Source organism: Erithacus rubecula, assembly GCF_903797595.1.
Source record: "Erithacus rubecula genome assembly, chromosome: 4".
NCBI classification, from domain to species: domain Eukaryota; kingdom Metazoa; phylum Chordata; class Aves; order Passeriformes; family Muscicapidae; genus Erithacus; species Erithacus rubecula.
The window spans coordinates 20460876-20473767 of NC_136686.1; the positions used below are offsets into that span (position 1 = coordinate 20460876).

General features: G+C 45.2%; 1 protein-coding gene across 4 annotated transcripts in view; it reads right to left on the reverse strand.

Moving 5' to 3' along the window:
- The window catches only part of NAP1L1 (nucleosome assembly protein 1 like 1), a 29494-nt gene extending 26048 nt beyond the window's left edge, over positions 1-3446 (reverse strand). For 3 of the 4 annotated variants that reach the window (XM_079304987.1, XM_079304988.1, XM_079304986.1), the window contains exons 1-2: positions 3398-3446; positions 2979-3121 (exon numbers count right to left, since the gene is read on the reverse strand). In XM_079304987.1, the coding sequence (XP_079161113.1) occupies positions 2979-3121; positions 3398-3431 (177 nt within the window). In that variant the 5' untranslated portion in view covers positions 3432-3446. Of the gene's footprint in view, positions 1-2409; positions 2545-2978; positions 3122-3397 lie in introns of those variants that run through there. The other variant, XM_079304989.1, reaches the window with a different exon arrangement.
- Positions 3447-12892: the final 9446 nt, after the last annotated feature.

The following is a 12892-nucleotide window of genomic DNA, read 5'->3' on the forward strand; positions in this document are numbered from 1 at the left end:
AAACTGCTTTCACCAAAGGATTGAACAAAAATTCGAAATAGAAGATTCTTGTCTTATGCCCCCCTAACATTTTTCACTATTGAAATTAATATCCTCAAGCTATTTTACTCCCTGAAGGAATACAATTTCTGCCATGATAAGTTGAGCTCTTCATGTTACAATTGCTTTAACTTTTAGAGGCCTGGTGAAAACAGTTTTTTATCAAATGTACAGGGTTAGCCAAAGTTTCCTCATAGACATGGAGTTCTGTATTAGAGGACATAGCTTTAGACTGCAAGATCCAGGTTTCATTCAGAGCTGTGAAAACTCTGTTAACAAAGGCTCACAACACCATGCTCACAACACCTCGGTTTCAGTTTCGCTTGCACACACATGCTCAAAGCTAAGAAAAAAATCACACCACCCCTTTCCAGTGGTGCTCAATAGGCAGGTCACCCTAACAAGTCCCCCACCTGCTCCCAGGAATAGTTTCTGAGTGAGGCAGGGGCTAGATGATGCACAAGGATGGGAGCATTACTGTGTGTATGTAAACAGACAGCACTGCAGCAGATCTGGTACTTTTGGCACTTCTTGCAACACGGGGCTGGCAGCACAGATGCAGCAAGGTACTTCTGCGTGCTTCCAACACCCATTTCCTAGTCTTGTCAAAGTCAGAGAAAGACCAGGAGCTCTGAAAAACACCAATCTACCACCTGTGCACAGGACCAACATTCTACAGTACTCCATCCTCAAAAACCAAGAGTACATGATTGTCATAAAACACAAAAAGTGGAGGGCAGTAAGACTGCTAACATGTATCACCCTCACAGGACTAAGTGGGACACACACACACACACAAGCTCAGGTGTCAGTGGCCTGTTCTACGGACTTTATATCAATGTTTCAGGTACCCAAAGCCTGAGACACATCAATTTCTCCCTAGTACAGAAGCATCCAAGTCACTTAAATTTCCATGTATGTACATTTTAAATGCTGTCTTATCCTAAGGATTAATATAATTTCTGGATTTACAAGAGACTGAAAACCAGTCAGCCTACTTCAATCAAAGTACAGTGCTTCTCTCATTCTTTAAAGAGCACCATTGTAAAATGGGCACAGCAGGAAGGCTGCTAAAAAAAGCTACTAACATCTTTGTCAAAAATTACCTTCAGCAGTTCACAGCCTTAGGCCTTAACTCTTCTCTCAAGTTTCATTTCATGACTGTAATTAAAGTTATCAGGCCCTATCTCCTGCCTGATTAATGCAGCATCTAAGAGCAGATGTTAAACTCCCAAGAGGAGAGTATTTGTCATACCTTCTAGACATCGTGCCCACTTCTCTTACCCTCCACAAATGAGTTAGAATATGAAACGTTAAGTGCATCTCAACAGAGCTTCAAACATATACCAAACTGCAGTGAGCTTGGAGAAAAACTGTGGAAGGTCCTGCTATACTATTCCTATACCAGTTGCTTGAATTTTTTTTTTTTCTGTAAGCATAAGGGCTAGATTTTTTTACTCAATATTGAAAGTTTCACAAGTATTGGCAGCGTAAGGCCCCTAAACATTCAATACGGAACAAACAAAAGTATGTTTTATACGTATACAGATCTAGATGAACGCCGAACACAAGATAACTTGTAGTTACTAAACCTTCCAGGGAGTTTCTCAGCCTTCCTTGGGGACAGTGATTTGGGTGGCACCAGCTAACAGGCAGCCGGAGGAGCGACATGTTGCACTCGCGGACACCACTCTACCCCGCGGCAGGACGCGGGAGCTGCCCGCCGCCTGGCTGGATCTCGGGGTCCCCCTGCCAGCAGCACGGCACAGCACACCCGCGCCGCGGCTCCGCGCGGAGCGGGAACACGGCGGGAGGCGGCACCAGGCCCCGGCGCTGCCATCCGCGCTCCCCGCTCCGCCATGTGCGCACCCACCGCGCGGGCCCCCGCGCCCGGCCGCCACCGAGCCCCTCCCGCGCCCGGCCGCACGCTCACCCGCTCCTCCCTGCGCCGCTTTCCGGCCCCGCCGCCCTCCCGCTCCCCGGGCCCGCCGGGCGCGGCCCCGCTCGGGCGCCCACGTGTTGCGGGGCCGACCCGCCTCCCCCCAGCGCCGGCCACGCCGCGGGCCCCGGCCTAGCGCGGCCCGGGCGCTCCGCGGGCGCGGCGGAGGGACGCGCGGGAGGCGGCGAGCAGCGCTGCCCGCCGCGGGCCCGGGGACCAGCAGCGGCGGGGCCGCCCCGCGGCGGGGGGGGGGCACTCGGTGTGGCACGGGCGCCGCCGGCCCCCCGCGTCCCGCCAGCCACCGGCGGGGCCCCGCTAGGCCGGGCGGGCATCCGCGGCCTCCCCGCGAGTGAGCGCGGACCCAGCGCCCCCCGCCCGCCCCCCGCGCCCCCCGCAGCCCCGGCCCGGGACGGCGGCGGCCGCGGCGGTACCTGCGCGGCCCGCGGGCGGCGGTGACTCAGGAGCAGCGAGGCGGAGGCGCCGCGCGGCCGGCGGTGAAAGGACCCGCGCTCCCGCCGCTCGCGCTCATATAGAATTAACGTCACCACGTAACCCCCCTCCCCCGCCGCCCGCGTCCCATGGCAACGCGTGCGCGCGCCCTCGCGCCGCCCGCCCCGGGAGCGCGCGCCGGCCGTTGGCCGAGGGCCGTTGGGCCCGAGCGGCGGCGCGCGCCGGGCCGCTCCCGCTGCTGCCACCCCCGGGGCGCGCGCCCCCAGTGCCACCCCCTCCATCCCGGGCCGAGTGTCCGTGTCACCCCCTCCACCCCGGGCCGAGTGCCCGTGTCACCCCCGTGTCACCCCCGCACCGCACTCGGCGTGCCCGTGTCACCCCCCAGCCCGCCGGGCACTGCCCCGGCAGGACCCGCCCGCACTCAGGGCGGGATGCCTCCCCCGCCGCTCCGGTGCTGCCTCCAGCCCGAGCGGGGGTTTCTGAAGGCACCTGAGTACAAACAGGAGTTACTCGGGCAGGTGCCACAGAACCACAGTCAGCGCTAGCTTACCTTGAAAGACCGAGCTGGGCACCGCGGTGGTTCAGCACAGTTTCGACCATTTCTGCCTTGGCGGGGACGAACAGCCAAAGGCAGCGACAGCTCCAACCCTCCCATTTTAACTTGCCGCACTCGCCTGCCAGAGACTTGGTTTCCTGCAAATAAATGCCTGGCTTAGAGCTCCAAACAAAGCCCTTCCTAAAACTGATTCCTTTCTAGGGTTTCTCTCCCTTGAGTAATAGCATGGAGCACGCTTGGAGGAGACATCTGTGATCTACACTAAACTTATAGAAATGTAAATACCTTTGAGACTTCTAGCTCCCCTTGGCTGGAAGGAGCCAGTGATCCCAAATATAAGTAGGTGGGATGGCCAGACACATGGTGTGGTGGCATGAGAACTGTTTGTTGAGGATATATTGCCAAAGACTTACTGGATATTCTTTGGAATTGACCAAATTCTTCCATCTACTTGTCTAAGCAATGTGCAGCCTAAATGTATCTATTTAAATAATGGAAATGACAACAGAAAGAAAAAGAAGAAAAAGTGGTGGATCTGCCAAGTATCTGCAACACTTCTTTCCTTCTTAATATAGAACAAGAAAACTATAAAGGATTCTATTCCATATGGTGCCACACCAGCCCTGTTCCAGTGTTTGGCAGTAAAACCTCAGCCCCCAAAAGCAGCTGTCTTTGTGGCAAATAAATCCCATCTGCAAGACAGAAGTTTATGAAGAGAACTTAAGGATTCCCAGCACACTGAATTTTTGAAGGTGGGCTTCTTTCTTTACATCATGCAATTTGAAACCACAGAGCTGTAAGGAGGGAAAAGAAGGATCCAGGACGAGGGTTGCACAATATAGTCCAAGTGGTAGGAATTAGGGAAAAACAGAGTTGGAGATGCCACGAGTCTAAAATTAAAATGCCTGTACTCCCACTTGCAACCCTTTTAAAATTGCACTGGATACTAATGTCTTATTTGTCTGAAATGTCTAGGGCTTGGGACTATGAAGAGGGCAAATATGTACAGATGGCATTTGGTAAAAATGAACAGCCAATTGCTATTATTGTAACAACAATTATATGCCATTGCAGGCGTTCCCTTTATTCAATCAGCTGAAGTGGCAATCAACTGTAAACAAGTGATTCACAAGGCAGTGGCTCGCCTTGCTTGTCTTTCTGAGATCTACCACCTCGTGACATGCAGAGCCCTGAGGTGACACCAGGTGACATCCAGTGGCCCCTGTGAAGGGGTGTAGAAGAAACGAGACATGCAGAAAGGCAGCAGTGTGGAGTAGAGAGCATAAGGTAGTCAACAGCCACACTGACTGTGCACAGATCTAAGCATATCTAAGCTGGAAACTTACCTCTAGGTTGGAGGGAAATGCCTTTTCAACAAGAACTCAGAAATGTTTTTTGGGGGTTTGAATTAGTCAAGTGTCCTGGTTTGGGGACAGGAAGGTGGGATCCTTGGCAGTCAGAGGAAACTGAACATTCTTAAAAAATGACAACAGATTCAAAGGAGAAGGAAAGAAAAGGTTGAAAAGCCTCATCCCCTGCTCCTCCTCTAACAAGCAGGGTGCAATTACTAATAAACCCCCAAAACATGCTATTGGAACTGGGACACAGGATAGGACAAAGAAACCATAAGCCAAACATACCTGGAACAAACTCCAGCAGCTTTATAAATTTTCTATAAACCATTATCACCGAGCCCAGCACAACAGCTACTCTAATCTGTGCTTCTCTACTCACCGAGTACACAGAGACACTGTTTTCTCCCAGCTGGGACAAAGGGCCTTGATAAAAGACACTAGGAGAACTGCCCTATGGCATAAAAACTGAGATATGTCTTCTGGGGACAGTGACTTGAGGCCAAATTGTTGCTCCAAATCAGCAGAAGAGTTTGAATCAGGTGCTAGTTGAGTGTCTTGCACATGGAGCTGCACAATACCAGGGAATCTGACCTCTCCCTCAGTGCCAAGCACTTAGGGAATGCTCCCTCCTGCATCCTGCCCTGGAGCTTGCATCACTGCCTCAGTCATTGCCAGTGCAATGGGCTCAAGCAGAGGATGTCTCCAGAAGCCAGGAGGGGACCCAGGGACAGATCACAGCTCTGAGTTTGTACATGGAGGGCCCTGAAGAAGGTCAAGCACTGATGCTGTTGCAGGAGCCTAAAGCAGCATTTCTGTAACAGCCTGATGCAACAGATGAGTTTGGCACTGAGATCCAGGCTCAGTCTTGCTAAGCACAGCTTCCAGCATGCTTGTGCTATATTCAGGCTACAGCCAAGCTATAGCAGCTCAATCTTAGCTTAGAAAAATGTGTTGGTCTTGAAGCTTAGTATGCTTACTTCAAGAACTCCACTGTGGCAGGTGATTCATTGAACATTAAAGTTGCTTTTATTCTCTTTTGTACTACTAGAAAATGCAGAAGGTCCTTAGCATGAACCTGGATGTGATTACCTGAACACCTAGCCACTCATTCAGACTACTAGGCACAGGTTTGGCACCTAACAAAGGCTCAGTTTCACAGCCTACTCATCACTGCAAACCTGTGAAAACCTGCAAACCTTATGAAAATCTGTAACTACACATTCTCTTCTGATCATGGCTGATGCCAGAAGAGATCACCCTGGTTGTTTTCCAAAGGACTAATTCCCCAAGGTTACCCTCTTCTGGAATCTCTTGGCAGATATGAGCACTTCTTGTCTACTTGTGCCTCTGGTAGCTGGCTGAACTTACAATCAGAATGGAAGATATCTGCCACAGATAGGTCAAGATATATAGGGCTGGCAACACCACCAGCCCTTTCACTGGCCTTACTTACCAGTCTCCATTTGCAAACTCTACACATCTTCTTATACAGACCTTATTCTCATACAACTCTGTCTCCTTTTCTTAAAGCCACTCTGTTAATTCTGACTCCTTTCTCTTATTGGCAGCTTGCACTGATTCCTTTTCTCCTGGGCAGTTTCAGAAAGCTCTGATTCTTCCTTTCATTCTGCATGGCTGGCTAACCCCAAGCTGTCCCTTTCCCAGCTGCCTAAGCTTGACTGTCCCTCATACAACATCTTCTTACCTTATCTGTCACTCACACAACCACACATCCCCTGGCTCCTCACAGCCAGCAGCCTATATGTGATGGAAGGCTAACCTTCTCCTTTACATCCTGCAGACTGATTGGCCAGGCAGAGATGAGTCCATTCCTTGATAATCAGTACAACTGCAAGTCATAGGGGAGGATACCCTCCTTCACTGTCCTAGCTCTCCACAGATATCACCAGTCACTGGAAATGAGAACACTCACTGAACTATTCACAAAGCAAAAACTACAAGTGTCACAAAAAGATGCCTTTACCTCTGTACAATTTCAAACAGCAATGAAACCCTGTGTGGAACTACCAGGTTTATGAGTACACAGTGAAAACAGAGAATCCAGAGTGTTCCTTTAAAAAGACTAGATTGCTTTCTTGTGGCTAAAAGCACTTCTTTCAGCTCTTACTGGATGATAATTCCAAATTACATGGCTAGACAATGAATGACAGCACAGAGCTGATTAGTTTTTCCATGTATTGTTTACTTTTTGAGGAGCTACTTATTTTATAAAGGAAAACATCATCCCAGAAAGCAACTCATCATTTAGAAACAGTGCCACAGGCAGCATAGAAAGTTCTGCTGAACTAACACATGGCAAATCATGCAAATCCCCATGTAGAGCTGAGTGAACAGCTCTCATAGGTTTCTGGTTTGTAGTTACTTCTGCTTTTGTGAATCACTGCAAATTTTCCCTCAGGGAACACAGGGGTAGCAGCAAACTAAAGAAATACAGTGTGTATAACCTTTGACATACTGTAATAAAAGACAAAGAAAAATTACATGGTTTGAAAAAAGGTGAAATGCTGAAATAACACTTTTATTAAATATGTACTTTTTAACACAATAAACTTTTAACATCTTTCATTTTTTGATATTTTTACTGTCCAGGGACTAAATTATGACTCTTTCTTACATTAGAGGGATTGCTCGTAGATGCAGAAGGTATAAATAAAAACTAACAGAAAGAGAAAAGAACAAAAAAGACCCAGACCTTGAGGAGAAATAGAGAATACAGTGATACAGTGTGTAGTGATAAACTGGGGGGGGTGAGAGGGGAAATTATTCAGGTATATTGAAAACAACAAAGATATTTATGTACAATTACTTTAGAAGTAGTACAGGAGTCAAAATCCCAAGTATGGCACACTTGGTGTTTTTAAGATCGTTGCTGGGAGCTAACACTCACTGCAAGATTTTTTTAATATTGTATTTACTGTGAAATAATTTGTTGGAAAAAATCAATAGTGCTAACTGAAATGTCACTGTAGAATAGACTTTTTAAAGAAGCTGTATGTGAAAACTGATGAATTATTAAATAATTACATTAGAAAAATTTTTTTATAATATATATAAATTGAGTAATAAGAGGAAAAGAAGCTGTATCTCTTGTAGTGCCTGTGATTGGTGCTAATGTATTTAATAATAAGACAGTATCTAACCCTAATGTATCTAACACTGACAGTAAACTATGTCCAGAGTGGTTCTTGTTTCTAGTATTATTGGTTACTTCAGTTGATAAAATAAATGCCATAAAATGGATAGTTATAGTCAAGGGCTTTGCTTTGTTCTCATAAGGATGTAAGTAATATATTGCTTAGAGGGTGTCCAATACTTCATACATAAAAGAAGGAAGCTCACTCCCTTAAACTGCTCTGGTTCTCTCACCTTCCCAGGTTTAATGGTTTGGAGTTGGGTTTGATTTGGTTTATTTCATGGTAAGAGAGTATACTAGCCATGCCAGAACTCTCTGTTGTTGTTAAAGTGCCCACAGTAGCACCCCTGGATATATATTTAGCCTCACAGTGAGGCAGAAAGTATGTAAAAAAAAAAACAAATCCCAAATAAGGGGGAAAAAAACTATAACTCATTCTTGTGGGCAGAATTCCCTCCCTGCTTTTTCCCCCCTAAAACAAAAAATAAATAAATCACAGATGGAGCAATTGCAAACATGCCCTTCCAATTATCATCAATTGTTGAGTTTTATTCGTACTATTTCACTATCTCTTTATTAGCGTTAATTCCAATGTTTTTAATTAAAAATCATAATAAGGCCAAATCTTACATTTTATAATCCAAAAATATCAAAACAAAACTTTGCCTGTATTAGCACTTTTGTCCCATACACACATCAGGTTGAAACATTTGCTAAGACTAGCCCTTTTGGACAAACAATTTATTTTCAGTGAATTGACAATTACAAATTTAATCTATGACCTTGACCTTTAAAATATAAATTCTCAGCATCTCTAGTCAGGGCATGACCTGGCACAGGAGAGCTACTTCCTTCCCCTTCTGATTTCTCAGAAGATGATGAACCTTCAATGAGCAGAGACACAGATGCTACTTGCTTTTCTCAGTGCATTTTTCTAAATAATTTTTTTCTTCACAGCATGAGCGAAACTTTTTCTTTTTCCCTGAAGGCAGGTGCCTTGGCACCACATAGCAGTACAGGATACATGTGGAAAGAATTGTACGTACTCCAGTCAGCAAAAATATTAAGGGTGCCTCTAAATTACAGTTCAAAACACAGCACTTCAAGTAAATGACATTCAAAGGCTCATTAGCTGTGTGGCAAAAGCTACCTGAAGGGATATGAACAAGCTTTATTAAGTAAATTTGAAAGAAATTGTGCATATTTAAAACTTTTGAGTAAGGTTCGTTTTCTCTTTTTGCTCCTGTACTGCTTCCTCTGTAGCTTTGACTTGGAGCTAGAGCTGAGAGGAGTCAAAAGGAAAGGTAAGGATATTCCCCTGAGATCTTTGAGTTAGGGTCAATGGCTGCAGAATCTTGCATGCAGGTTCTTAGGACAGTCTGTCAGGGGCTGACACTGGTTCTGTCCCAGAGAATGTCTGAACGAGTTTGTACCCATGAAGTTCTCAGATGCTTTAATCCTGTTTACTGCAACCAAAGCACACTTTTGACTGGAAAATTGATATTGCTCAAGGCCTCCCTCTACCCACCTGAGCTGGTTTCTAAGGAGGTTTGCTACTTGCTAGGAGCTTGATCTGGGACATTGTGGAGACACTGACATGGCTTGCCTTGTCCATAGAATATTGACCCCAGCTGCGCTTCCAGGGGGACACCAAAGCTGCTGCCAGGGAAGACATGAAGTGTATGGAGTGTGTCTAGATGGCTGTGGGATAGAGCATCAAGGCCAAAGGGGCTTGTTCTTGATCCTACTGGTGAGGGGGAAAGGCTTGATGTGGAGTGAATGAACCATTTGGATCAATAAGTGATTTGTGCAGGTCATGTCAATGATAGAGATTTTTTAATGAGCCTGGGTCCTTTGTGAGGATCAAAGATCATTGGGGAAGAGATGGGATCCCACCATAGTAGGCAAACCAAAAGCATTTTTGCCAACAGGCTGGCCAACATGGTAAAAACATTTTGAAAATGGGGAATATGGGAGATGGAAAGGACAACCATAGTCAAGTGAGGAAGGGATGGGCTGAGCTGACAAGTAAAAGATGTAGGGTGAACAGGAGAGACCTTGAAACCAGCAGTGCAGGACTGAAGGGGACCTGAAGTGTATACACCCCAATAAGTGCTAAGATAACATTATGAGGGAAGCTCTCACACTTTTTATAGTGAAAGTCCTGCTCATGGATCTACTTAGATGAATCCCATAGAAGATGGGCCTGCAGAGAAGAGAGGTTCAGGTGAGTTCACTAATTTTTCAAAGCTTAAGAGCAGTCCATTCTGATTTGCAGAAAGCCAAACAAAGGTAGGAGGTCTTCATAGACAATGAACTACTGAAAAAAAAAGCACTTTCATATAAAGGAAACATCACTAGAGGTGGCAGTGAGAATAGATAGAAAATCTCCTTTCCCTTGCATGCTGTCTGAGCATGCAAGAATAGCATTAGAAAGGGCAAAGCCTCCCAGGACCTGAAATCTGTTAAGGGACATGAAAAGCCACCAGAAGGGCTTTGACAAGTGTGTCTTGGGTTACAATACAAGATGTGACCAGAAATGTGTATTCTATCACCATCTACTGAAGCTGGGTGGGGCAGTAATTCCTTATCTCTGTGGCACATATGATCTGCTAATGGGCCATCTTTAAAACCAGGTGGGGCAATCATCTTTATCTGTTCCACAGCTCATCCTCCCTCCAGGAAGATATCATCTGCTGCTGGCTCATTAAGTCCCACTGTATGACTGATAAAATTACATCATCCCATTAAAAAATGCTCCAGCCAGGGGGAGGAGCCAAGCCTTTCCTACCTAGATAAAAAACTGAGATTTTGAACACCAAGGAAACCTTCTTTCCACTGGATTCCAGAGGAAAGCTGAGCCTTTCCACATCATCCCTGGACTTTCAGAGGAAACTGCACCTTCTACAGGAGCACTGCTCCAGCTGAACAACACCTGCCACTGCAGGGGGATGCAGCCATCATTTAATGGGACTGTTATCAACACACTGACTGACAGGGTGTCAGGTTGTATTCTGACTCTGTCAGGGTTGGGATTGTTCTTTGTAATACTGTATTTCTATTTCAAATTTCCTAATAAAGAACTGTAATTCATAATTCCCATATCTTTGCCTGAGAGCCCCTTAATTTCAAAATTGTAATAATTTGGAGGGAGGGAGTTTACATTCTCTATTTCAAAGAGAAGCTCCTGCCTTTATTTGCAGACACCTGTCCTCCAAGCCAGGACAAAGTGTCTCAGCAGAAAGGGTCCTGTGTTGAATAGGACAAACAAATGACACAAAAAATGGCCAAGATGCACAATGCCACGTTTTCCTCAATTTGCACAGATAAGATTTGCCTTCAGGACTTCCAGGTCCCTGAAGACAAGGTGAAAGTTTGCACCCAAGAGTCTCCTGGGTTTCATCAGGTCTAGGGAGGTGTTCCTTCCCCTCTGGTCTGCCTGCTGAGATGTATCTGTAGTGCTGAGTCCTGTCCTGGGCTCTTCAGTAAGACATGGATATAAGTACCAGCTCTGGAAAAGAGATTGGAGCATCTCTCCTGTGAGAAAAGGCTAAGAGAGCTGAGACTGTTTAGTCTTGAGAAGGGAAGGCTAAGGACATTTTTATCAATATTTATGAACACTTGCCTGGGGGTAATAAAGAAGACAGAGCCAGACTGTTCTCAGTGGTACCCAGTGTAAAGACAACAGGCAGCAGACACAAATTGAACTATGATAAATTTTATTAAACATAAGAGAAAGCTTTCTCACTCTGAGATTGAATGGCACAAGACACCAATTTGAATCCTTGGAGATACTCAAACCCCAACTGAGAACAGCCCTCAGCAACCTGCTCTAGATGTTCCTGCTTTCAGCAGGAGTTTAGACTAGATGACTATTCTGTGATTCTAGGATATTTGCATAAAAGCCTTGTTGACATTTGATGTTCAAGGATGTGAGATGGAAAAGCTGCAAAAGAACTCTCAGCTGAAGTTTTCATAATGGAAAATGCAGTGTAATACCATTAGTTCAAAACCACCAGAACAGTAGCACAGCATGCCTAACATACACAGTTCTCACATGTCATCTTATTAATTCAGAAATGTCCATGAAGAAATCAAAATCAAAATTGTTCATTATGATTTGCATGACAGGTTTGCATGGGGAAAGAAAGCATTCATACTTGGGGAGGTTGAAATTGGCTATATTCTCTGTTATTTATTAGGTCTTTTATACAAAGCCATTCTGAGTCCCAGTTATAAATATATTTTAGTGTTCTGCAGGACAGCAGACTTCTTCTGCATCATTTGGCCTTATAATCTCCATACATTTCAAATAATATCTTTAGCCTAATTTAGGCTGTTTTCTTATAAAATATACTAGTATTTAAAAGCTGATGGTACTGCTAAAATTGCTTTGACTTTTTTCTTGTCATTCTGTTTTGTTGCTTTATTTTGATGCTTTTGCTTTTCATCTTTCTCTATCTCCTGCTGCAATAAGCAGACTTGGGGCTCTTAAGAACTCTGTGGTACTGCTACATCAGCTGAAAAAAGATACAGGGCAGAAACGAGGCAGAAAAATAAAGGGAAGTTGCAAAGTATGAGAGAAGAGCAAAGGAGAGGAAGTTTGGTGACTGAAGTAACCAAAACCTTTAAAAATGAGGTGAAATTGATTCTACCTGACTTCAGGTGTTCTGAACTTCAAAATCTCCACTTTTCTGTGTTGTATTAATAATGGAGAAAGATAAGGTTTCGTACAGTATAATTCACCTGGGCTGTTTTAATTGTTGGCAGGTGGGAGGACATGCTCTAGAAATGCCTCTTTCTGTCTGTTGGCAATACAAGGTCTGGAGGATGATCTCAAATATAAGTGTGTACATTTAATGAATCCACATAAATTCTCTAGCACTATTTTCAACACCTGAAGTGAAGAACAGAAAGCTGAAACATTGCAAGCAGTCTGGGCAGCTCGTACTGCCAAACTTGAGTGCCCTAGAATGCTTGGAACACAACTTGCCCAGGACATTTATTTTGCAAGATTAGTATTGTTTTTCCTTTTTTTTTTTTTTTTTCCCACAGTGGTGGTTGGGTCTGAAAAGCAGACAGTATACATACAGTCAGTAGGTTGTTTGGCTTGTGTTTGGACCTGTAAACATAACATCTCTGCCCAGCTTCACCTGGCTCCCTGAGTCCCTTTTCCTCAGGTGCTCCAGAACTACTCTGCTTGATGGTGGTTGCAAAATTCCAGGTGTGGGCAGATGTGCAAATATTTATGATGTCTTTTTCCTTTCCCTTAGCACAGCTTTGTTGTTTTGGGGCAGATGTGGTGTTTGTCCTCAAGATACCTTTTCTTTAATTTGCTGCTCCAGGGAGCAAGGTATCTTGGTATTATTGCTGATGCCTGAAGGACAAGAAAGATAGTC